A 27419-nucleotide genomic window follows, 5' to 3' on the forward strand; every position below is an offset into this window, starting at 1 on the left:
TCAAGAATCCAGACAATGTGACGTCCGTTTACAGAACAAAGTGTTTCTGTAGAACTAATGTACTATCCAGAATAGGGCCCTTATTCTATCAACTGGGTCTCCAGTTTAATGTGCTCTCTGGGCGTTGCTAAGCGCATTATTATAGTAGGAACCATAGTGTGATTGTGCTAAATATTACATGCGATCAACAGCGGCACTCAGGGTTCAAACTAAGTACTACATTACTAAATAAAATGTGTCAAACTTCAAAACACCGAACAAATGATTGACATAAAACAGTTACACATTTCCTTTTGCAAAATTCTCCTCCATATTATCATAACATACTGCATAAGAATGCGATACATGACTATAGGTGAAGCAGAGACATTACACTAAGATTCATTGGAATACACACAGTCAACATGCGTAACGACAACGCCTGGGCAGAAATGAACGCAGAGAGGGAGAGAGAGAGAGCGCGATGCATCAACATCCCAGATAGTCTATAAAAAAAGAGGTAAGATTGATTTCAATATGCCTTCTCACCTCTCCATCACCATCCTCCTGCTCCCTCTTTTCTCTCTGCATTGTCCCCATGCGACCCACATCCACCAGTGTGTTCTGGCTACAAGGCCTAGCAAACTTCACATCACTCATCCTAGAGTCAGTGGTTCCACACACCTCATAGTTGTACACACGCTGTAGGGTTCCCATGGTTCCGTCTGGGTAAACGGGAGGGTAATATGGGATAACGGGGAGGTTTGCTGCAGATTTATAGAATAACTTATTCTGTTTCCACCGGTAGATTTTGACAGAAATTATAGCAATAATAGAAAAAATAAAAAGTAGTGAAACCACAGCAAGTGCCAAAATTAAATAAAATGTCAGGTTATTGTTGTATTCTTTGTCTTGCGTAAAGTCAGTGAGTTCTGAAAGGACTTCAGGGAAGCTGTCCGCCACCGCCACGTTCACATTGACTGTAGCTGATCGAGAGGGCTGTCCGTTGTCCTCCACTATAACAGTGAGCTTTTGTTTCACAGCATCTTTATCAGTGACCTGGCGTATGGTTCTTATTTCTCCATTCTGTAAGCCCACTTCAAACAGCGCCCTGTCTGTCGCTTTCTGCAGTTTATATGAGAGCCAAGCATTCTGTCCAGAGTCCACATCAACAGCCACCACTTTAGTGACAAGATAGCCCACATCTGCTGAACGAGGCACCATTTCAGCCACCAGAGAGCCACCAGTTTGTACTGGGTAGAGAACCTGAGGCGCGTTGTCGTTCTGGTCTTGTATGAAAACAGTTAAAGTCACATTGGTGCTCAGAGGCGGTGAGCCGCCATCTTGCACTTTAATGCAGATCTTAAATTCTTTGATTTGTTCATAATCAAAAGCACGCGCTGCGTGGATCACGCCACTTTCTGAATTCACAGATATAAATGGGGATACTGAAAGTCCGTCTTTATGCGAATCATCTATAAAATAAGAAATACGGGCGTTGTTGCCGGTGTCCTTATCACTGGCTGTTAGTGAAAATATGGATACACCGGGAGAGTTGTTCTCCCTCACATAAGCAGTGTATGAGTGCCTCTCAAATACTGGAGCATTATCATTCACATCCGATATTCTCAATGTCAGTGTCTTGTTAGTAGAACGCGGAGGAAACCCCTCATCCACCGCTGTTATTGTAATATTGTACTCGGAAATCATTTCACGGTTCAACATCTGATCTGTGACCAAACTGTAGATGTTGGATGAGGATGACTTAATACGAAAAGGTAAATCCGAGTTTAAGGAACATTTGATGTGTCCATTTCTACCGGAGTCTAAATCTTTAATGTTCAGCATTGCTATAACTGTCTCTGGTGACGCGTCCTCAGGTATTGGGTTAGAAAGGGTTATTAATGTAATTAGAGGGTCGTTGTCATTGATGTCCAAAACGTCTATCTGTACTTTACAAGAATCTGTAAGAGAACCCCGATCCATTGCTTGCACACTTATTTTATGTTGTTTGTTAGTTTCGAAATCTAATTTACCGTTAACTTTGATTTCCCCGGTAAGAGGATCAATAGTAAAAAGATCTGACGCGCTAACAGTGGAATGGGAAAAAGAATACACAACCTCTCCATTTGTCCCTTTATCTGAATCGGTAGCACTGACTCTCAAAATCACAGTCCCTTTAGGCGAATCTTCGGATAAAGAGGATTTATAAAGGACAGAGCTAAATACGGGTGCATTATCATTTATATCCAATACTTCTATGTATATTTTGACCGTGCCCGACTTCTGAGGAGTACCTCCATCCACAGCAGTTAACACTAAAGAATGTTGCTCATTCGTTTCCCTGTCCAGCATCGTTTGAAGTACCATTTCTAAATATTTACTGCCATCAGAGTGCGAATGTTGCTTCAGAGTGAAATGATCACTCGGAAGAAGGGAATATGTTTGAATGGAATTCATTTCGACGTCAGGATCCATAGCATTCTCTAGCGGAAAACGGGCACCAGACAGAGACCCCTCACTAATCTGTAATCGAATTTCTTTACTTGGAAATACTGGAGAATTGTCGTTTATATCTAATATCTCTACGACAATACGGTGAAGTTCAACGGGATTTTCAAGAATTATCTGGAAATGTAACGAACATGGAGCCACTTGGGCGCACAGCTCCTCTCTATCAATCCTGTCTTTCACATGCAGAGTCCCTTTGTCCGCATTGAGACCGATATACTCACGGCTATCCTCTGTAAAAATACGCGCTCGACCTGATTTCAGTCTTTTAACTTCCAGCCCTAGGTCCTGAACGATATTCCCCACGAATGAACCCGTTGTCATCTCCTCTGGAATAGAATAGCGGACCTGGCCGTCCACATACCGGTAAAACCAGACTGAGAGGAGAAGATACAGTTGCCATTTCCGAATGGCGGATCCCCCTGTGCCACGAAAACAAAGAAAATACATGTTTTCTTAACGTTGCAATTGTAAAATCCGACAAGGCGTAGGCCTATATGTAGGCAAAGGAGCAAATCAAGATAGGTCTGTTATTCCAATGACATCCGTCAGAGACAATGTTCTCACACTCCCAAAGCAATAGTGTTTGCGTACATGTCACTGCGACTCTAATATCATCCACAAAATAGGCAGGGCCAACATTACTCTCTTGCAGGTCTACTATTGTATCGGTCAACAGCGGCACTAAGAGCAAGGGCAGTTATTACATGTGTAGAGAAACATGTTTCTGACAAAAGCTTGTTATCAGAAATCACAACTCCGAAATATCCACACCATACTGTAGGCTACAGAATGACGGCAGACTATGAATTGTTTTAATTGTACGGTCTGCATGTTCAAAAACACGCTAATGTAAGACAAGACTAAGAGAGATGCACATTAGGCTACTACATATGTTGTCATTCTCGGTCAGAACTACTTCGGATCCAAAACAAGTTAAAAGTTCAAATAAATCAAACGTAAAAAATAAATAAAAAATCGATAAATTACTCAAATATACATTATCGTTCTGTGTTGGTTAACATAACTATTATGCCCGATAAAAGCACAAGTCTGTCTGACATTGTTGCTGTCCATAAGCGGAGGTGCTGAAATGAACACAGTACTGAGAACACTCTTTGAACAAGATTAGTAAATGAATAGCCCGTAAATACCCTGGTAATGCACACAATAAATCAGAGAACATCATAGGATGTCAAAGACCAAATCTAAGTTTAAACAAAATAAATGAAATTGAAAAATGATCAACCAGCATAACACATTGGGCAGACATTATCTGACCTGTTCAAGGGAATCTGGTCAATATAGGAAGTGTATCTCTTTGTGCACGCTGTAAAGTCTCCATAGGGTCCATTATTTACACGTTCTGACTAAAAGGTCTGGCAAATTTACAGCCACTCTTTTTTGAGTCAGTCGAGATACATAGTTGTACACGTGTTGCAGAGTCCCTGTCCCTCTGGCGCCTGCGTAACCGGGTGGATATCAGGGAATAACTGGGAGACTAGACTGGTACCTGTGCGTGATTGTCTCTATCTGTAGATCTTCACTGATATTATAACCATTACACAGGAGATGAAAAGGAAGGACACAACAGCCAAGGCCAAAACTAGATAAAAAGTCAGTTTATCGTTGTAATCCTTGTCTTGCGAATAAAGTCAGTGAATTATGAAAGCACTTCAGGAAGCTGTCCGAAACCACCACGTTCACGTTGACTATAGTTGATCGAGATGGCTGCCCGTTGTCCTCCGCTACAACAGCGAGCTTGTGTTTCACGGCATCTTTATCAATGACCTGCCGTATGGTTCTTATTTGTACATTTTGTAGACCCACTTCAAACAGCGTCCTGTCTAACGCTTTCTGCAGTTTATATTAGAGCCATGCATTCTGTCCAGAGTCCACGTCAACAGCCACCACTTTAGAGACAAGATAGCCCATATCTGCTCAACGACGCACCATTTCAGCCACCAGAGATCTACTAGTCGTTACTGGGTAGAGCACCTGAGGACCGTTGTCGTTCTAATCTTTATTAATTATTCACTTCAAAGTTACGTTACATTAAAGTGGAGGAGAGCCTCCGTCTTGCCCTTTGACGTGGAATTCAAAAGTTTTGATTTGTTCATAAGCAAACGATCTCACTGCATACATAATGAATGTTTCGGAATTAATCGTTATCTTATTTTTATTTCAAGTTTTATTTATTACACTCATATAGCAGTCAATACCAACGGAACTCCATGAGCATTCAACATATTGTAATAAAACAAGCAGGTGGCGCGGCTCGAACCCTCAACCTTCTGGCCCAAAGCCCAGCGCACCATCGACTGTGCCACAAAAGCATGTTGGAGTGGAAGAGTCGATATCCGCGTTTAGCCTATAAACCACCGTCACTACACAACTCCTTCCATTCAAAGAGCGCGTCCTCGAGCTAGACATTTACATTTACATTTAAGTCATTTAGCAGACGCTCTTATCCAGAGCGACTTACAAATTGGTGCATTCACCTTATGATATCCAGTGGAACAACCACTTTACAATAGTGCATCTAACTCTTTTAAGGGGGGGGGGGGTTAGAAGGATTACTTTATCCTATCCTAGGTATTCATAGACCTCACAGACGCCGTCTTACAGGAACGCGCTCACCCGCCAAGCACATGCACTCTCGTGGATGCGAGGTCCGATCACTTCTGACACCAATGTAATGAAACAAGCCGGGAGCACGGCTCGGACCCTCAGTCTTCTGGCCCCAAGCCCAGCTCGCCATCGGCAGTGCCACAAAAGCCTTCTCGAGTGACAGAGTCGATATCCGCGCCTACAAACTAAAATGAATTTATAAGAGCAAAAAAATATATATATAAAAAAAGAGTAAAAAAAAGATAGCAATAATGTCCTGCTATCTTAAAGCGACTCACTAATCAATGAGAATAAATATATGATTTGTGACCGTATGTACCGTTCAGTTCTAGACTTTGGTAAAGTCAGTTCGTTTTGGCTACGGGTGTTCCTGTCTGTCACCGTGATTCGATCAGGGGGTAGCTAGTCTTTGAATTTAGATTTTAGGAGGCTGACTGTGACGATAGTGCTGGTTTGAGGCCGTCTTTGATGAAGACGGGGTAGGGACAGGGTCTGAAGTACCTCAGTACAACTGGAGTATCTACCTAGGACGGCGCGGCATGCTCTCTTCTGAATAGATCCAGGTCATCGGACTGGGCTTGGGTTAATGAGCTGGGCCAAACAGGAGCGGCATAGTCCAGGGTGGGGTGGAAATGCTCACCAGGTCTTCCTGTGGCACATGGAACCTTTTTAAAAAACGAAGGAGAAATCTGTGGCTCTTGGTTACCATAGCAACCTGCTGCCCCATTGTAAGCCCTTTTTTTACCATTACCCTAAAATCTTCACACTATCACATACTTATCAAAGATGAGATGTCATTTCCTTTCACCTTTGATTCTTCCAAGAAATAGGAGACGCTGGCGTTCTGACCCCAGTCTTCATCTTTGGCGGGACCCAACTAATTGACACACCTGGGGAGTTGTTTTCTATTATAAACTGGGTGGTTCGAATCCTGAATGCTGATTGGGTGACAGCCGTGGTATATCAGACCGTGTACCACGGGTATGACAAAACATTTATTTTTATAGCTCTAATTACGTTGGTAACCAGTTTGTAATAGCAATAAGTTATCTCAGGGGTTTGGGATATATGGCCATTGTACCACCGCTAAGGGCTGTATCCAGGCACTCCACGCTGCGTTGTGCATAAGAACAGCCCTTAGCTGTGGTATATTGGCCATATACCACAGCCCCTAGGGCCTTATTGCTTAATTATACAACGGGTGGGTCTAATCTTGATTGGTTAAAACCACATTCCAGCCAGTGTCTATTCCACAACTTACCACCGGCTAAATCTATGACTTTAAATGCCTATTTACTCTGTTCCATCTGACTGCGCAATCCACTTTTTCATCAAATTAATGCAAATGTATTTATATAGCCCTTCTTAAGGGGCTATATAAAAGTGCTGTACAGAAAGTGCTGTACAGAAACCCAGCCTAAAACCCCAAACAGCAAGCAATGCAGGTGTAGAAGCACGGGTGCTAGGAAAAACTCCATAGAAAGGCCAAAACCTAGGAAGAAACCTAGAGAGGAACCAGGCTATGAGGGGTGGCCAGTCCTCTTCTGGCTGTGCCGGGTGGAGATTATAACAGAACATGGCCAAGATGTTCAAATGTTCATAAATGACCAGCATGGTCAAATAATAATAATCACAGTAGTTGTAGTTCATAAGCCCAGCCAGGCAATTTATAAACTTAATCTCCACTATAAAAAGCATGGAGACATTATCTCACATTTTTATAGACTAGCATTTGGTTTTCAACAGCAGAGATTTGTAAAAACCTTGCTGTCTGTCTCTCCGACATTTGCAGCATTGTTTCAATATTGAAATTCGATCTACAGCTTTCACATGGTAATGAGCGTGTCAGGAGTCAGGATGAGACAGACAGGCAGCTTTTCCAGCCAGTCAAAATCCTGAATCAGCATCGTTTTTATGGATTATATACAAAGAAATATCAATTTAAAAAAAGGTACAACGAAACAAAGTGCAACTAGTTTGCAGTATTTCCAGCTTCTATTTGAAGTGATTGTGTTAGCTGTGCTGTTGGCTAGCACATTTTCTATGCCAGGTGAAATCGTGCCTCATTAGTTCATTGTTATGGATGTACCAAATAAATATAATTAGAAAACAGCTTAAACAAATGCAAATGAAGCTACTTTGTTGTTATTCTGGCTGCATTGTTTGACGTGACTGTATGTTAGCCGTAGTTTGCTAGCTAGCAAGTAAGGGATAAGAACGTTGCCAGCCAGTATGGCAATTGAACATTTAGAAAGATCGACTGGGTCACGTCCATAGATACAGAACAAAAAGAGTGAATGACTGGGTCGCGTCTCTAGCAACTGAACCGATAGAACGAACAGCCAGCCGGCCATGGTAGCAACCCTAGATTTGTGTCGGGGCTATATCTTATCCTCCAAACACCAGCTTCTCAGACATTATCACTGAACTTCTTATGGATAGGGGGCAGCATTTTCACGTTTGGATGAAAAGAGTGCCCAGAGTAAACTGCCTCCTACTCAGTCCCAGATGCTAATATATGCATATTATTATTAGTATTGGATAGAAAACACTCTGAAGTTTCTAAAACTTTTTGAATCATGTCTGTGACTATAACATGACTTATTTGCCAGGCAAAACCCCGAGGACAAACCATTCATATCTTTTTTTGAGGTCACTCTCTTTTCAATGGGTTTTCATTGGGAATCCAGATTTCTAAGGGACCTTCCTGCAGTTCCTATCGCTTCCACTGGATGCCAACAGTCATTAGAAATTGGTTGAGGTTTTTCCTTTGAGAAATGAAGAAGTAGCCATGTTCAGAATGAGGCTCCAGTGAAGTGTACTGTTTGTTAGAGGCGCGTGACCAGAAAGCATGCTACACATTGTTTTCCTCCGGTATTGAACACAGATCATCCCGTCTTCAATTTTATCGGTTATTTACATGAAAAAATACCTAAAGTTGTATTACAAGTAGTTTGAAATGTTTGGACAAAGCTTACAGGTAACTTTTGTAGTCATGTTGAGCGAGTTGGAACCAGTGTTTTTCTGGATCAAACGCGCCAAATAAATGGACATTTTGAATATATATCGACGGAATTAATCGAACAAAAGGACAATTTGTGATGTTTATGGGACATATTGGAGTGCCAACAGAAGAAGCTTGTCAAAGGTAAGGCATGAATTATATCTTTATTTCTGCGTTTTGTGTCGCGCCGGGAGGGTTGAAATATGATGGTCTGTGATTGTTAGCTGGGGTGCTATTCTCAGATAATAGCATTGTTTGCTTTCGTTGTAAAGCATTTTTGAAATCTGACACATTGGCTGGATTCACAACAAGTGTAGCTTTAATTTGGTATATTGAATGTGTGATTTCATGAAAGTTTCATTTTTATAGTAATTTATTTGAATTTGGCGCTCTGCATTTTCACTGGTTGTTGGCCAGGTTGGACGCTACCGTCTCACATATCCCAGAGAGGTTAAAGAGGCCACACACACAATTAGCATTTTTTTTATTTAACTAGGCCAGTCAGTTAAGAACATATTCTTCTTCACAATGTTGGCCTACACCGGCCAAACCCTAACCCTTACGACGCTGGGCCAATTGTGCCCCACCCTATTTGACTCCCAATAATGCCCGGTTGTGATACAGCCTGGAATCGAACCAGGGTCTGTAGTGACGCCTCTTGCATTGAGATGCAGTGCCTTAGACTGCTGCACCACTCTGGAGTCCAATCGTCCATACCATTGTGGCGTTTGATTTTGCATTCGAAAATATTGAGTAGCGTACTCATGCCCCGTAGTCCTTTTAAATCATCTGTGTCGGTTTTCATTTGAGTTTGATTCTAGAAATCTGCCGCAACTGCTGTTTTGGCTCATATGAATCACTCAGTTGGGAGATTCATCGCATTTGAGGCTTATTGTCTTACTGTTCAACAGCAGCACTCAGAGTCCAGAGAACAAACTAACATCATGTTGATTCTGCTACACAGACAGCTAAAGAAAGACTGGTGTATTACATAACCACATCTGTGGAATATTATTGTAATGACAGCTCTAAAAAGGTTACGGACACGGGTGTGGGTAAAGAAGTTCAATACTACAGTAAAACATTATATTAGAGGGAGACTTACTACTAATATCAGAATTAATATCACAAGCAAAACAAAAATAGATCAGTCAAGATAAGTATCAACAATTGCCAATTGTCACTCTTGTCATTTTTAATACTTGAATATTAACCAGGTCATGTATATTTTTATGTTGTCAGTAAACACTTGTCACAATACTGTATGGCAAAAAAAATATACGTTATATAATGATACCGTAAAAGCCAAAGCCAAAAACACAAACAGATCTTTGAATGCAGCACGGTTGGTATTTCAGCACCATGGAGAGCACCAGTTGCAAATTGAAAGGCAGACTATCAAACCAACTAAACTAGATCTTCTTTTAGGCCATGAAATACAAAAACGATTTAATAATGAAAATGGTGCAGGCTGCAACTGTGTCACCAAATACAAATGATAAAAAGATGATCCCCAGCAAATCGATATGGCAACATGTGTTTAACCCCGACTGCATAATTCACATTACACAAATATTTACCTCAAGTCTCAAAAATCAGAACAGCTGTAGGTAATGTTTAATCCACCATTTCAACCCCTTTATTTCCATGTAACTGGGGTTGAAACTGAGGCCAACATGACTCCTCCCACAGACCAAGGTCAGAGGTCATCACAGGATGAGTCAGAGAGTGTGTCAAAGCAGTGAAGCATGAAGCCCTATATCCAAAACACAAGCTCCACATGTTCCCAAAACAATCTACACACATCCTGCTGCAGAGTTGCACACCCAACACCCCACAGATATGCCCCTCTCCATTCCGTTATGTCCCATGGACATTGATACCTACGGAGGCTTGTCTATACATCACAATCACAATCACGGCAGACATGATGCACCTATATCACAACTGAAATTCCATTACCAATTCTGTATATAAAATCTAGATTATATGCATTGTTATATATCAGAGAACAATGGGTTATATAGTTATACACACAGAAAGAGATAGGCCTTCTGTTCAGATGAAGAAGAATTAAATGAATAAGAGATATCTTTGAGCAGATACGGAGGGCTGAGGAGCTACATATATAATTCTTCTGACCTACTTTAGAACCTACTTTAGAATTATGTGCCAGTGCTGAGCAGAGTAGTCTCGCTGCAGTGTGTGTGTATGTTTGTCTGCAGTGCTGAGCAGAGTAGTCTCGCTGCAGTGTGTGTGTATGTTTGTCTGCAGTGCTGAGCAGAGTAGTCTCGCTGCAGTGTGTGTGTATGTTTGTCTGCAGTGCTGAGCTGTGTGAAGTTCAGCGGGCAGTACACTTTGTGTTACTGGTAGGCTGTGTGTGAGTGATTTTGCTTTGTGGGCCACTACTGGGCTGTCTCCTCAATACAATGTTCTGTGTGTTTATGGCGAGGAATGTCATGTACTGCTGAGATGTGTGCTAATGGTAAGGTGTGTTATTACTGGGTCGTATATTACTGTGTCAGCAGTTTGCTTGAGATGGTCAATGGACAATGGTCAATGTTGAAGAAAGAGAGAGAACCGCTGACAGACAGTTAATCATGAGAAGAGTTACCCAGTAAGGCATGTATTCAATCAATCTGAAAATGATTGAATACCCAGCCAGATCAACCGTGATACAAGTCAGTACTGACGATTGAGAAACATGGATGGACGTCTAATTCTGACGTGAGACTGTGAGAGCTGGCAGCATCGAGAATACTAGACAATGCATCTAAGTGCATTGTTGAATGACGTAAAGCCAGTGTAAAGTGTCTGAAGTAGTGTATCTGTCAGCCACATCGTGTAGGCCTACATGTCAACCCTTGTGACTGTACGAGCCAACCAATACCGTGGGAGACCTTCATTTGTAAAGAAGAAGAAAAAAATATATCTTACCTTCAGACGCCCAAATAATGGTCCAATGGGAGAGCATGAAAAAACAAGAAACAAATTAAAGAAAAGTGTTAAAAACAAAACAGGTTTAAATGCTGTGTCCCATTTGCGTTTAATTTCACACGCTTACAAGAAGAATGACCTATAGCAAAATGGTGTTAAGCATTTTATGGACATCTCCTCTTTCAGAACACTTAAAGCAGCTACATATCTACTGATGGTAATAAAGCTGCTATGAAGTAACGAAATGCATGTATTCATACTCTCGCCAAAGGAATATGAGTGCATGGTTCATTCTCTCCATGGGCCTAAAAGCTGTAGGCTGTGCCACTAGTGTCACTTTCTCTGTGCTCACTTTACACAGAGGCGGGTTTTGAGTGACAAATAGCCTTTCTTGGCTGAAAAATGTTCTTCATTATGTACTTGAATGGTGCCATTATGACCCTGGGGTGACCTCCAAATTGCCATTTTCGCATCTGGGCGAAACGTTCAACTCTGGGTGACTCTGCTGGTGACCAGAGTGGATAAGCTTGCCCACGGTTGTCAAAGACAATAGAAATGTACACAACAATCACCAGCAAGATTTTCCTGAAAAATAATTGGCATTCACACAGTTAGATATTAAAGATCTATTCCACAGTTAGATATTAAAGATCTATTCCACAGTTAGATATTAAAGATGTATTCCACAGTTTGATATTAAAGATGTATTACAAAGTTACATATTAAAGATGTATTCCACAGTTAGATATTAAAGATCTATTCCACAGTTAGATATTAAAGATGTATTCCACAGTTTGATATTAAAGATCTATTCCACAGTTAGATATTAAAGATGTATTCCACAGTTAGATATTAAAGATGTATTCCACAGTTAGATATTAAAGATGTATTCCACAGTTAGATATTAAAGATGTATTCCACAGTTAGCTTACTTGATAAAGTTTCTTATGTTTCCACGGCAGAACAAATACTCAGGCAGAAGTTTGACAATTACTCCTGCCTGATATGAATTCAACAACGGTTAAAACAATCTAAATTTCAAAGAACTCGGTCCATCTCCAGAATGAGCCTTGAACCTCTTCTGATACAAGGTCAGTGTGAAAACAGGTGATATGGAATGCCAGGATGACTAACCCAGGTGTCACTTCAGTGGTCAAATGACGCAAACAGCCAAGGTCAAGGGGAATGAAATATGTTTCTATACTATTTTCGTTGAACTTTGACCTCCCCTCCACCACCACCAGCCAAAGGGCTTGGATGAATGAGTTCTAGTATGGATCATCACACACAGTAAGCAAGCAGACCAAACAAATATAAACGTCTTCTCTCCCTCATCCCACCACTGCTCTACCCCAGAGCGACACTTTTAATTTGAAAAATGTTCCATTACCATAGTTGAATATTTTGATCCACTCTCAATAGCTTCACTGGTTTCATCTGGGCTCTTCCTTAGTGTTAAATCAGCAGGCAGTGTGCTGTCATTGTAAGATCTGACAAACTTGAAGTCACTGGTGCGTGAGCCCGTTGTCAGGTATGCGTCATAATTATAAGAACTACGGAGAGTTCCAGCTCCATCCACCTCTGCATAGTTGGGAGGAAAATACGCGCTTGGAATGGCGACTGCTCCATCAAACAACATTCTAGGCTTTCTACTGCGGCAGAACCTCACGGCCAGGATGAGAATAATGAAAGTCAGGAAAAAGGTGGAGACAGAGACCAGTGCAATGATCAAATAGGAAGTAAGTTTGGAACTATCCTCATAAGTCATGTCTTTCAGTTCTGGAACTTCAGCCAAGTTATCTGATATGAGTAAATATACATCACAGGTTGTAGAGAGAGAGGGCTGTCCGTTATCTTTCACTGATATAACAAGGTTCTGCTTCATACTGTCAGATTCAGAAATGTCCCGCTGTGCCCTCATTTCTCCACTGTGGAGACCAATAGTGAAAAGTCCCGGATCAGTCGATTTCAAGATCTGATATGAAAGCCAAGCGTTTTGTCCAGAGTCAGCATCCACAGCTATCACCTTGGAAACCAGGGACCCCGCCAGAGCAGCTTTGGGGACCATCTCAGTCATCAAGGAGTTCCCTGCTGGAGCAGGGTATAATATCTGGGGAGAGTTATCATTCTCATCTGTTATGAAGACACTCACTGTCACGTTACTGCTGAGTGGAGGAGAACCATTGTCTCTGGCTACAACGTGGACTTTGAAGCTCCTAAACTGCTCATAATCAAATGCTCTCACAGCATGGATCACACCCGTGTCTCCGTTGATGGATAAACATGAGGACACCGGAACACCGTTGATCTCACTGGACAATAGAGAATAGACCACCGTGCCGTTCTGTCTCCAGTCTGGGTCTCTGGCAGTAACAGAACACATAGAGGAGCCAGGCTTGTTATTTTCAATCACATAGGAACTGTAGGATGGTTCCTCAAACACAGGTGGGTTGTCATTCACATCTGATACAGATACATGAATAGTCTTTGAGGACGATAAAGGTGGAGACCCCTCGTCAGTGGCAGTGATAGTTATGTTATAATCTGATATTATCTCACGGTCTAGTTCACTAGTTGTTACCAGAGAATAGTAGTTTTTGATTGAGGGGTTAAGTTTGAAAGGAACATTTTGTTGAATGAAGCAGCGGACCTGTCTATTTCCCTCCGAGTCTTTATCCTGTACATTAATGATCCCCACCTCTGTGCCAGGTAACACGTTCTCAGGGATGGGATTTTTTAAAGATTTTAGGAATATCACAGGTACGTTGTCATTTACATCTGTGATTTCGACAATTACTTTTGTGTTGGAAACCAACCCTGATCCGTCTTGCGCCTGGATACGCATTTCATAATATGTTTCCGCTTCAAAATCTATTGGTCCAATGACTTTAATTTTTCCAGTCTTCTTTTCAACGGAAAATAGCCTCGCTGCTTTATCAGATATTCGACTGAAATCGTAGCTCACTTCCCCATTGTGTCCCTCGTCAGCATCCGTGGCACTAACTGTAGCTACTACGGTATCGAAAGGAGAATTTTCTGGTAGACTGACCTTATAGGCGTCCTGACTAAACACTGGAATATTGTCGTTAGCATCCAACACAGTAACGTGTATAACTACAGTACCAGATCTCTGCGGAGTCCCACCATCAACCGCAGTAAGTAACAATGTCACCTCCTGCTGTTGTTCTCGATCTAATTCATTCTCCAAAACTAACTCGCCATATTTCCCACCGTCTCCATTTGTATGAACAGCCAAAACAAAATGGTCATTCCTCTCCAGCGTATAGCTTTGAACTGCATTTAATCCAATGTCTGCGTCATGGGCTTCGTTTAAGGGAAAACGTTGCCCTTTCACAGCCGACTCTACTATCTCTAATTGTATGCGTTCACTTGGAAATCGAGGTGAATTATCATTTATATCCTGGATTTGAACAGTAACACGGTGCAACTCTAAAGGATTTTCAAGCACCAGCTCGTATTTCAAAGCGCATGAAACCCTTGGGCCACACAGCTCTTCTCTGTCTATTGTTTCAGCGACAATCAAATCCGCCGAGTCAGCATTGATATCACAGTAGCGTCGACTGCTGCCGTCCAACTCTAACCTAGCGTCACGAGCCGACAATCTCTTAGCATCCAGCCCCAGATCCTTGGCTATATTTCCGATCAAAGATCCACGTTTCAGCTCCTCCGGAATAGAGTAGTTTATGTCTCCATGGCTAGGGTGCAGTTTGGACAGAGAAAGCAGTGTCACACAGAGTATTGAGAGCGAGAAACCGTTGTGTCCCATCTTCGACATATGCCTGGAAGACGGAGATAATTCACAGAATAGGCCAGTTGTTCGTGATGGATAATTATTCAAACGGTTGGCTAAACGAAGAGAAAAGAAGCATTGCATACATGCAGATTCTCCTGCGATGTTATGTGACGCAGTTGGGTGTTTTCTTGCTTTTAAATATTACAGTTGTGGGAGGAGAGATACATATATTAGTTCAAGGTTGGTATATAGCGACACACTGAGTATATATTTCAACACTGCATTTACTGCCCCCCAAAAAACGGCCCAAACAGGTGTGGAGTTGGGGCGCAGGGAGCTTAGAAACCCATTTCTCAATGTTTGACAATTGATGAAACAATCGATAGCCTACACTTCATAAGCTTTATATTATAGTGAACTATCAAAGTGAGAGGTAGTCTGCTATCATTAGATCCGCTATAGGACTATAGAAGATTTCTAGAGAAGTTGGTAAATATCACGAAAAAATCCAAAAACAGCAGCAGGGTGCTGAAGCAAACAAACGTGATACTAAATCAGATCTATATGTACTGTATGGTCTTAGGTGAATCCTTATGTTATAAACGTCTGTATGCTCTGGTTTTAAAACTGAATAAGATTCGGTTTTATTAAGAAACACTACATTCCACCTTGAATGAAATGTAAAATAAATACACATCTAATGAAATAATGATTTCAAACGGTAAAAATCCCTGATGATGTGCCTTAGAAAAACATAAGACCAGAAAAAAGTTTAACTACAGATAGCTTTAGTCATTCCGTTGCAGAAGCCTGCAGAATGGTGATCGCTATCCACAATAGTGGTGCTGAAACACCAACGACCTCGAAAGGGCGAACGGCTGCCATATGATCTCTTAAATGCTGTGTAGACACCACAGAAAAGAAAGAAAACCACTGTTGGCTAATATTTAGAGCCTTTGGCTACCCATTCAAGTTTCACTATGTCCAGAAATGATTTAGGAGTGATACACTGATTTTCATGGACATAGTTCTTATAAGAGTCAGGGGCAAAATCAATGATGGCACAAAGCAAACAAACAGAAACAATTGAAATGTATCGAATTAAATAGGCTACGCCGAGCCAACCGAACTCACATTTAAATATGATAAATCAATCAATTATATCAGGCCACTGTTATCTTACCTCATTACAATTTTCTGCATTGTTCAGAGTAATTATACTTTCGCTAATAGGCTCAACTGGATTCTTCAGTGTAACATCAGCAGGCAGGGTGTTGTCATTGTAAGATCTCACAAACTTGAAGTCACTGGTGCGTGAGCCCGTTGTCAGGTATGCGTCATAATTGTAAGAACTGCGCAGAGTTCCAGCTCCATCCACCTCTGCATAGTTGGGAGGGAAATACGCCCTGGGAATGGCGACTGCTCCATCAAACAACATTCTAGACTTTCTACTGCGGCAGAACCTCACGGCCAGGATGAGAATAATGAAAGTCAGGAAAAAGGTGGAGACAGAGACCAGACCAATGATCAAATAGGAAGTTAGTTTGGAACTATCCTCATAAGCCATGTCTTTCAGTTCTGGAACTTCAGCCAAGTTGTCTGATATGAGTAAATATACATCACAGGTTGTAGAGAGAGAGGGCTGTCCGTTATCTTTCACTGATATAACAAGGTTCTGCTTCATACTGTCAGATTCAGAAATGTCCCGCTGGGCGCTGATCTCTCCACTGTGGAGACCAATAGTGAAAAGTCCCGGATCAATCGATTTCACGATCTGATATGAAAGCCACGCGTTTTGTCCAGAGTCAGCATCCACAGCTATCACCTTGGAAACCAGGGACCCCGCCAGAGCAGCTTTGGGGACCATCTCAGTCATCAAGGAGTTCCCTGCTGGAGCAGGGTATAATATCTGGGGAGAGTTATCATTCTCATCTGTTATGAAGACACCCACTGTCACGTTACTGCTGAGTGGAGGAGAACCATTGTCTCTGGCTACAACGTGGACCTTGAAGCTCCTAAACTGCTCATAATCAAATGATCTCACTGCGTGGATCACCCCCGTGTCTCCGTTGATGGATAAAAATGAGGACACCGGAACACCGTTAACCTCACTGGACAATAGAGAATAGACCACTGTGCCGTTCTGTCTCCAGTCTGGGTCTCTGGCAGTAACAGAACACATAGAGGAGCCAGGTTTGTTATTTTCAGTCACATAGGTGCTGTATGATTGTTCTTCAAACGCAGGTGGGTTGTCATTCACGTCTGATACAGATAAATGAATAGTCTTTGAGGAGGATAAGGGTGGAGACCCCTCGTCAGTGGCAGTGATAGTTATGTTATAATCTGATATTATCTCACGGTCTAATTCACCTGTTGTGACCAGAGAATAATAGTTTTTGATTGAAGGGTTTAATTTGAAAGGAACATTTTGTTGAATGGAGCAGCGGACCTGTCTATTTCCCTCCGAGTCTTTATCCTGTACATTAATGATCCCCACCTCTGTACCAGGTAACACGTTCTCAGGGATGGGATTGCTAAGTGATTTGATGAATATTAATGGTGCATTGTCATTTATATCGGTTATATCTATGATTACTTTTGTGTTAGAAGCTAAACCTGACCCATCTTTGGCTTGGACGCGCATTTCATAATCTGTCCTCTCTTCAAAGTCCACAGGTCCGACGACTCTGATTACACCAGTCCCCTTGTCTATAGAAAAAATCGATGATGCCTTATCAGATATACTACTGAAGTCAAACGTCACTTCCCCATTTGCACCCTTATCTGCATCAGTGGCGCTGACAGTTACCACTACAGAATGTAAAGGGGGATTTTCTGTCAGACTGACTCTATACACGTCCTGGCTAAACACTGGAATATTATCGTTAGCATCCAACACAGTGACGTGTATAACTACAGTACCAGATCTCTGTGGAGCCCCACCATCAACAGCCGTAAGTAACAACGTCACCTCCTCTTGCTTTTCTCGATCCAGCTCTTTTTCTAACACTAACTCACTGTATTTCCCACCATCTCTATTTGTATGAACGGCCAAAACAAAATTGTCATTCCTCTCGAGCGTATAGCTTTGCACTGCGTTTAATCCTATGTCTGCATCATGCGCTTCGTCTAAGGGAAAACGTCGACCTTTATCAGCCGATTCCCTCATTTCTAGATTCATGCGCTCATTAGGAAATCTAGGAGAGTTATCGTTTACGTCTTGAATTTGCACAGTGATACGATGAAGCTCGAGAGGGTTTTCAACCACAAGTTCATATTTTAGTGCACACGTAAGCTTCGAACCACACAGCTCCTCTCTATCTATTCTATCCGTCACAATAAGGTTGCCAGTCGCGAGGTCAATATCACAATATCGTTTACTGTTATCATCCATATCCAACCGAGCTTTGCGATCAGATAATCTCTTCGCATCCAGTCCGAGATCCTTGGCTATATTCCCAATGATAAATCCACGCGTAGCTTCCTCGGGTGAAGAATAGCTCATGTCTCCATGCGTGGTGTGAGGGAGAACAAGAAAGAAAACCGAGCAGAGTTTGACGGCAGAGACCAAAAATATTTTGACCACCATCATCAACGTTGGAGCGTTTGATATTCCTATCCTTAAGATGGTGATTTACCAAATTCGTTATGCCACAAAATATGTAGCCAACGTTACAATCAAAATTCTGTCCAAGCAACGATATATGTTGATACCAGTCAATGCGACGTTTTTCCCCACTGCCCGAAACAAGTCTCCTCCCTGTATATGTTAATCTACTGGGTGGGGAAACAAGTGTGCATTCACCCAGAGAAGGTGAACAGCGACACATTGAGTATTTTCACAAAAACTGCAGTAACACTGCGAGTTACTGAATATACAGTACATTGAACAAGATTCATTCAATATCTTATTGTAAAATGTGCTATAGTTAAATATTGCCATACATGCATGCCAACAGTGCAGTTTATAGATAGAACATATCACCAGTTTTGAATCAGTAAATTTCATTTTTCGTTTTACCTTATTTAACCCCCAGACAATATCTATCTATCTATCATTCAGAAGCAACTGAGGAAAACAAATGAAAATGTCACGGTAGTTAAGGATATAAGAATAGGCTATATTATTTAGGCCTATATTTTAAAACTTCTCAAATCACATGATTGAAAAACAGTTGTTTATTATCAAGGCTTTGGTAATTTATATTTAAAAAATCACCCAAAACAATGGACAAAGTCATTGAGTAAAAGGTTAATCTCCTCCTGGATTCTCCATTGCCAGATTCTCAATGTCTGGTCGCTGTCCAGTGTTGAAACAGAGCCGACGCAATAGCCCATTTACTTTATCTGTCATACCAAACGCTAGAGGGAGAATAAAATGTATTACTGCAAATTGCTATCCAACAAACGGCAAACATTTTGTCTTATGGCAGCAGCCTTAGACCAAGACAATATTTTTACAGAGACAGAACACTTCAAATAGTTAAAAGGTAAATCTGTGTCCTGCTTTTAAAATGACAAACGAAGCACTTCAAAGTTGTAATTGTAAACATGTGTCCTGCATTACAACGTAATCAAAGAAGTCCGTAGGTATGGCACCCTGCCCTGGGATAAGATACTTGAGTAAAATTGTTTGAAAGTGATTCAACTCTAAGCAAAATCCGTAGGTTTTTGAAAGCACATATTATCAGTGGAAACTCCTGAATTCAGTCAATTTAAAAACGTTGCCGTGTCTGATGAGCCAGCACAGCGACCAAATTGAAATATCTGACAGACTTGTGGTCACGATCATTCCCATATTATTACTTACCCTCTTGATCTATTGCACCCCAGTATCTCTACTTACACATCATCATCTGCACATCTATCACTCCAGTGTTAATACTAAATTGTAATTATGTTGCCTCTATGGTCTATGTGTTGCCTTACCTCCCTACTCTTCTACATCTGCACACACTGTACATAGATTTTTCTATTGTGTTATTACCTGTACGTTTGTTTATGTGTAACTCTGCGTTGTTGTTTTTGTCGCACTGCTTTGCTTTATCTTGGCCAGGTCGCAGTTGTAAATGAGAACTTGTTCTCAACTGGCCTACCTGGTTAAATAAAGGTGAAAAATATATATTTTTAAATATATATATATAGTTGTTTCATGAAATAAATGGTCAATCAATACCCAAATTAGGCGCATAATCTCACCTCAGTATCCCCAACGTCGTTTAGATTGATTATACTTTCTCCCAAACACTCGATTTGACTCCTCTTAAGTGTAAGATCAGCAGGCAGGGTGTTGTCATTGTAAGATCTCACAAACTTGAAGTCACTGGTGCGTGAGCCCGTTGTCAGGTATGCATCATAATTGTAAGAACTACGGAGAGTTCCAGCTCCATCCACCTCTGCATAGTTGGGAGGGAAATACGCGCTGGGAATGGCGACTGCTCCATCAAACAACATTCTAGGCTTTCTACTGCGGCAGAACCTCACCGCCAGGATGAGAATAATGAATGTCAGGAAAAAGGTGGAGACAGAGACTAGACCAATGATCAAATAGGAAGTAAGTTTGGAACTATCCTCATAAGCCATGTCTTTCATTTCTGGAACTTCAGCCAAGTTATCTGATATGAGTAAATATACATCACAGGTTGTAGAGAGAGAGGGCTGTCCGTTATCTTTCACTGATATAACAAGGTTCTGCTTCATACTGTCAGATTCAGAAATGTCCCGCTGGGCGCTGATCTCTCCACTGTGGAGACCAATAGTGAAAAGTCCCGGATCAATCGATTTCACGATGTGATATGAAAGCCACGCGTTTTGTCCAGAGTCAGCATCCACAGCTATCACCTTGGAAACCAGGGACCCCGCCAGAGCAGCTTTGGGGACCATCTCAGTCATCAAGGAGTTCCCTGCTGGAGCAGGGTATAATATCTGGGGAGAGTTATCATTCTCATCTGTTATGAAGACACTCACAGTCACGTTACTGCTGAGTGGAGGAAAACCATTGTCTCTGGCTACAACGTGGACTTTGAAGCTCCTAAACTGCTCATAATCAAATGCTCTCACAGCATGGATCACCCCCGTGTCTCCGTTAATGGATAAAAATGAGGACACCGGAACACCGTTGACCTCACTGGGCAATAGAGAATAGACCACCGTACCGTTCTGTCTCCAGTCTGGGTCTCTGGCAGTAACAGAACACATAGAGGAGCCAGGCTTGTTATTTTCAGTCACATAGGAGCTGTAGGATTGTTCTTCAAACACAGGTGGGTTGTCGTTCACGTCTGATACAGATACATTAATGATCTTTGAGGAGGATAAAGGTGGAGACCCCTCGTCAGTGGCAGTGATAGTTATGTTATAATCTGATAGTATCTCACGGTCTAATTCACTAGTTGTTACCAGAGAATAGTAGTTTTTGATTGAGGGGTTAAGTTTGAAAGGAACATTTTGTTGAATGGTACAGCGCACTTGTCTATTTCCCTCCGAGTCTTTATCCTGTACATTAATGATGCCCACCTCTGTACCAGGTAACACGTCCTCTGGGATGGGATTGCTTAGAGATTTGATCAATATTATTGGTGCATTATCATTTACATCTGTGATTTCTATAATAACTTTACAATTTGAGGCTGACCCTAAACCATCTTTTGCCTGCACGCTCATTTCATAATATATTTCCTCTTCGAAATCAATAGGGCCGATCACTTTTATTTCTCCGGTTGTCTTGTTAATCAAAAACAGCTTCCCTGCTTTGTTACTTATACGACCAAGTTCATAGGTCACATCGCCATTAGGTCCCTCGTCTGCATCAATAGCAGTCACTGTACTTACTACGGTACCTAATGGAGAATTCTCAGGTAGGCTGACCTTATAGACGTTCTGAGTAAACACTGGAATATTGTCGTTAGCATCCAACACTGTAACGTGTATAACTACAGTACCAGATCTCTGTGGAGTCCCACCATCAACCGCAGTAAGTAACAATGTCACCTCCTGCTGTTGTTCTCGATCTAATTCCTTCTCTACAACTAACTCACCGTATTTCCCACCATCTGGGTTTGTATGAATAGCCAAAACAAAATAGTCGTTTTTTTCGAGTGAATAGTTTTGAACTGCATTATGTCCTATATCCGCATCATGAGCTTCGCTAAGAAGGAAACGTGTTCCTCTAACCGCAGACTCGCGGATTTCTAAATTAATTTGAGTGTTAGAAAATGTTGGGGAGTTATCATTTATATCTTGGACTTGCACATGAATACGATGTAATTCCAGAGGTTTTTCCAGCACAAGCTCGTATTTTAAAGAACAAGAAACCTTCGGTCCACACAGCTCCTCCCTGTCTATTGTTTCAGCCACAATTAAATCTCCAGTATTCAGATTAATGTCACAGTAACCTTGACGACTGCCATCCATATCCAAACGAGCCTTGCGAGATGAAAATCTTATCGCATCCAGACCGAGGTCCTTGGCTATATTCCCGATCACAGATCCGCTTTTCATCTCCTCTGGAATAGAATAGCTCATATCGCCATGGCTCTGTCGCACCATGAAGACGAGGAAAACCAAACGGAACGTCGAAACAGACAATGATAATCCGATGTACTCCATCTTCTCAAATGACACAAGTAGTCCAACTACAAATCGTGGTAAAGATATTGTTCAGCCCTCAAAATGAAACATTTGCTCCGTTAAGGTGTGGAATAGCCGACGATACACGCTAAGCCTCTGTCTAATCGAGACGATGGTTTGTCACGCTGACCAAAGCAGGCCTATATCTCCTCCTTTTCTATGCATGGACTGGGGGAGAGATGTGCCTGTCGGCCAATATATAGTGAACAGCGACACTTAGAGTATGTCAATGAAAACTACAAAAAAATGCATTCAAATAAACCTCTTAAATCCATAAGCCACCACGACATTCAGGATATACTTTTTCCCTAGAAGGTGTGAATGTGAATGCGCGGAAGTAGCATACAATGCGGTAAATGTTATTTTTCAGTTTCAAACATAGCATCCAAAATAAATCTAGGTTAATTTAAGTATTGGCGGAAACCAATACTTGCAGCTTGCATCTTTGCCTGTTTCACTGAGAAACAGGCTTCTCGGTTGCGCTGTCTATCGGCGTGGTGCTGAAACAGTGCTAGCGTAGCTTCATCAGAATTGGAAGGCGATGTGATTTGTATTTTCAGCGTGTGAATATATTCATTTAAGTCCTGCAGGCTACAGTGGAATGAGCAGTGAAAGGGAATATGTTAAAGGAATTGGCCAACTTAAATTTAGCAGAAGCAGAACAACTCGGGTACAGGCTATGCAGATGTAGGATCTTCATGTGATTTAGCAGAACAACTCGGGTACAGGCTATGCAGATGTAGGATCTTCATTTGATCACCAATGCAGGACATGTAAAACGTGTAGTGTATTTGAGGTTTAAAAAGGCTTCTGAAGTTTGTCATTTCCACTTTAACATTTCAGACTTGATTTTCACCTAGAAAAATGACCATTAGTTATAACCCACATAATAATTCGTATTTCCTATTGCTGCATCAAACATGTTAAGATCCTATATCTGTAGGAAAATATGCCACTTTGATAATATTCAGTATTATATATTGATAATATTTCAGTGGAAGTGGTATGCATGTAACAGTAGGCTACAGGCGTAATAGAAGACACATATTTTCATTTTGTAGTCTACTTATCCAAGATACAATAGAACTGCCTAGAGGTCGCCAATGACAAATAATAAATACATTCAAAACAATAGAAGAACTGTAGCTGCATACACTTCAGATGACTTCATGTTGCGCTGTACTCTCTCATACTAGAAGAGCATACTAATGCTGTTCTGCTGACTTTAATATACAACCTGCGATTAAAACAGAGCGTTGGGCCTTTCACGTTAGGAAGTTTGCTATTGCCAAGAAGCAAATGAGTGATATTTCCTTTCAAAGCCACGTAGGACAAACCATCCTCATAAAATGCAAAATAAAGGCATGGGTTACCTCAGAGTCTCCTGCAGTGTTGAGCGTGATGATACTCCCTTCTAATAATGTATCTGGACATCTTGTTAGTGTCTGATCAGCAGGCAGCGTGCTGTCATTGTAAGATCTGACAAACTTAAAGTCACTGGTGCGTGAGCCCGTTGTCAGGTATGCGTCATAATTGTAAGAACTGCGCAGAGTTCCAGCTCCATCCACCTCTGCATAGTTGGGAGGGAAATACGCGCTGGGAATGGCGACTGCTCCATCAAACAACATTCTAGGCTTTCTACTGCGGCAGAACCTCACGGCCAGGATGAGAATAATGAAAGTCAGAAAAAAGGTGGAGACCGAGACCAGACCGATGATCAAATAGGAAGTTAGTTTGGAACTATCCTCATAAGCCATGTCTTTCAGTTCTGGAACTTCAGCCAAGTTATCTGAGATGAGTAAATACACATCACAGGTTGTAGAGAGAGAGGGCTGTCCGTTATCTTTCACTGATATAACAAGGTTCTGCTTCATACTGTCAGATTCAGAAATGTCCCGCTGTGCCCTGATCTCTCCACTGTGGAGACCAATAGTGAAAAGTCCCGGATCAGTCGATTTCACGATCTGATATGAAAGCCACGCGTTCTGTCCAGAGTCAGCATCCACAGCTATCACCTTGGAAACCAGGGACCCCGCCAGAGCAGCTTTGGGGACCATCTCAGTCATCAAGGAGTTCCCTGCTGGAGCAGGGTATAATATCTGGGGAGAGTTATCATTCTCATCTGTTATGAAGACACTCACAGTCACGTTACTGCTGAGTGGAGGAGAACCATTGTCTCTGGCTACAACGTGGACCTTGAAGCTCCTAAACTGCTCATAATCAAATGATCTCACTGCGTGGATCACCCCCGTGTCTCCGTTGATGGATAAAAATGAGGACACCGGAACACCGTTAACCTCACTGGGCAATAGAGAATAGACCACTGTGCCGTTCTGTCTCCAGTCTGGGTCTCTGGCAGTAACAGAACACATAGAGGAGCCCGGCTTGTTATTTTCAGTCACATAGGCGCTGTAGGATTGTTCTTCAAACGCAGGTGGATTGTCATTCACGTCTGATACAGATACATGAATAGTCGTTGAGGAGGATAAAGGTGGAGACCCCTCGTCAGTGGCAATGATAGTTATGTTATAATCTGATATTATCTCACGGTCTAGTTCACTAGTTGTTATCAGAGAATAGTAGTTTTTGATTGAAGGGTTTAATTTGAAAGGAACATTTTGTTGAATGGAGCAGCGGACCTGTCTATTTCCCTCCGAGTCTTTATCCTGTACATTAATGATCCCCACCTCTGTACCAGGTAACACGTTCTCAGGGATGGGATTGCTAAGTGATTTGATGAATATTAATGGTGCATTGTCATTTATATCGGTAATATCTATGATTACTTTTGTGTTAGAAGCTAAACCTGACCCATCTTTGGCTTGGACGCGCATTTCATAATCTTTCCTCTCCTCAAAGTCCACAGGTCCGACGACTCTGATTACACCAGTCCCCTTGTCTATAGAAAAAATCGATGATGCTTTATCAGAAATACTACTGAAGTCATACGTCACTTCCCCATTTGCACCCTTATCTGCGTCAGTGGCGCTGACAGTTACGACTACATAATCTAGAGGGGAATTTTCTGTCAGACTGACTCTATACACGTCCTGGCTAAACACTGGAATATTATCGTTAGCATCCAACACAGTGACGTGTATAACTACAGTACCAGATCTCTGTGGAGCCCCACCATCAACAGCAGTAAGTAACAATGTCACCTCCTCTTGCTTTTCTCGATCCAGCTCTTTTTCTAACACTAACTCACTGTATTTCCCACCATCTCTATTTGTATGAACGGCCAAAACAAAATGTTCATTCCTGTCGAGCGTATAGCTTTGCACCGTGTTTAATCCTATGTCTGCATCATGGGCTTCGTCTAAGGGAAAACGCTCCCCTTTATCAGCCGATTCCCTTATTTCTAGATTAATGCGTTCATTGGGGAAACGAGGTGAATTGTCATTTACGTCTTGAATTTGCACAGTAATACGATGCAGCTCGAGAGGGTTTTCAAGCACAAGCTCATATTTTAATGCACAAGTAACCTTCGAACCACACAGCTCCTCTCTATCTATTATTTCCGTCACAATAAGGTTGCCAGCCGCGAGGTTGATGTCACAATAACGTTGACTGATGCCATCCATATCCAACCGAGCTTTGCGATCAGAGAATCTCTTCGCATCCAGTCCGAGATCTTTGGCTATATTTCCAATGACAAATCCACGCTTCGCTTCCTCAGGAGCAGAGTAGCTCATGTCTCCATACGTGTTACGAGGGAGAACAAGAAAGAAAACCGAGGAGAGAACGAAGGCAGAGACCGATAATCTTGCATCCATCATCATCAACGTGGGAGCGATCCTATCCTTAAGATGGTGATTTCCAGAATACGTTATTCAATAAAAAAAATGTAGTCCAAGTTCCGATATTCTCTCCAAGCAAGGATATGTTGAAACTAGTCAATGCTTTGTTTTTTCCCCACTGCCGAAACAAGTCTCCTCCCTGTATATGTTAATCTACTGGGTGGGGACACAAGTGTGCATTCACCCAGAGAAGGTGAACAGCGACACATTGAGTATTTTCACAAAAACTGCAGTAACACTACAAAGTTACTGAATATACATTGAACAAGATATTTCCAATATCTTACTGTAAAAATATGCTACTTACATTTTGCCAAACTGGCCATGCCTACAAGTCAGCCAGAACAAATCACCAGTTTTCCATCAGTCAACACCATTTTGGTTTGAGCCTTAACTCTCTATGGTTGGCGCAAAAGATACGTGCGCTATAGCGTCGGTAATGTTTCAGAACTGGACAGCGACCATACTTTAAGGATTTGGCAATAGAGTATCCGAGATGAGGGTAACCTTTTCAGTCATTGAATAATATGCCATGTGTATATTATATTAGTGTATTATTTCGGTTGTTTTGGGTGCATTTTAAAATATAAATGACCAAAGGCTTGATAATTGACAACTGCTTTTCATTAATGCGATTTTATACATGTAAAAATATAGGCCTAAATAACATAGCCTCTCATGATATCCTAAACTACATTGACATTTAATTTAATTTTCCTCACTTGCTTCTGAATGATCGACTGTGCCTAAGTGATTAATAATTTAGTGCTGCAAATTGCTATCCAATAAACGTCATAAATATGTTCACTTAAAATAGCAGCAGGCTATTTGACCTAGCATAGGCCTATTTAATTACATACGGATCACTTCAAATAGTTGACATAGTAGCCTATTCTGCGTTTAAAATAAAATAAAACGGAGCACTTCAATCTTGTAAACGTGTATCCTGCATTAGAAATTCATCAGATAAGTCTGGAGATATGGCACCAAGCTCTGGCATAAGACACATGAGTAAAAGTATTGATTAATCCCTCGCAAAAAAACGTAGGAGGGATGTAGCCGGTTTATTCTGCTTGGAATACACATTTTACCAGTGACGCCTCCTGAAATCAGTCAATTTAAAAACGTCGCAATGTCTGATAAGACAACAACACAGTGATCACATTCAAACATTTGA

At 41.6% G+C, this 27419-nt stretch overlaps 1 protein-coding gene across 28 annotated transcripts in view; it reads right to left on the reverse strand.

Moving 5' to 3' along the window:
• LOC139537164 (protocadherin gamma-C5-like) overlaps positions 1 to 27419 on the reverse strand; it is a 136770-nt gene that overhangs the window by 54933 nt on the left and 54418 nt on the right. For 2 of the 28 annotated variants that reach the window (XM_071338167.1, XM_071338147.1), the window contains exon 1: positions 20016 to 22587. The exons of 18 other annotated variants lie outside the window; for them this stretch is intronic. In XM_071338167.1, coding sequence (XP_071194268.1) covers positions 20016 to 22421 — 2406 coding nt within the window. In that variant the 5' untranslated portion in view covers positions 22422 to 22587. Of the gene's footprint in view, positions 1 to 528; positions 3097 to 12452; positions 15004 to 15999; positions 18568 to 20015; positions 22588 to 23815; positions 26379 to 27419 lie in introns of those variants that run through there. 8 more of the 28 variants (XM_071338145.1, XM_071338166.1, XM_071338144.1 and 5 more) reach the window with 8 other exon arrangements.

Source organism: Salvelinus alpinus, chromosome 13 (assembly GCF_045679555.1).
Source record: "Salvelinus alpinus chromosome 13, SLU_Salpinus.1, whole genome shotgun sequence".
NCBI lineage: Eukaryota > Metazoa > Chordata > Actinopteri > Salmoniformes > Salmonidae > Salvelinus > Salvelinus alpinus.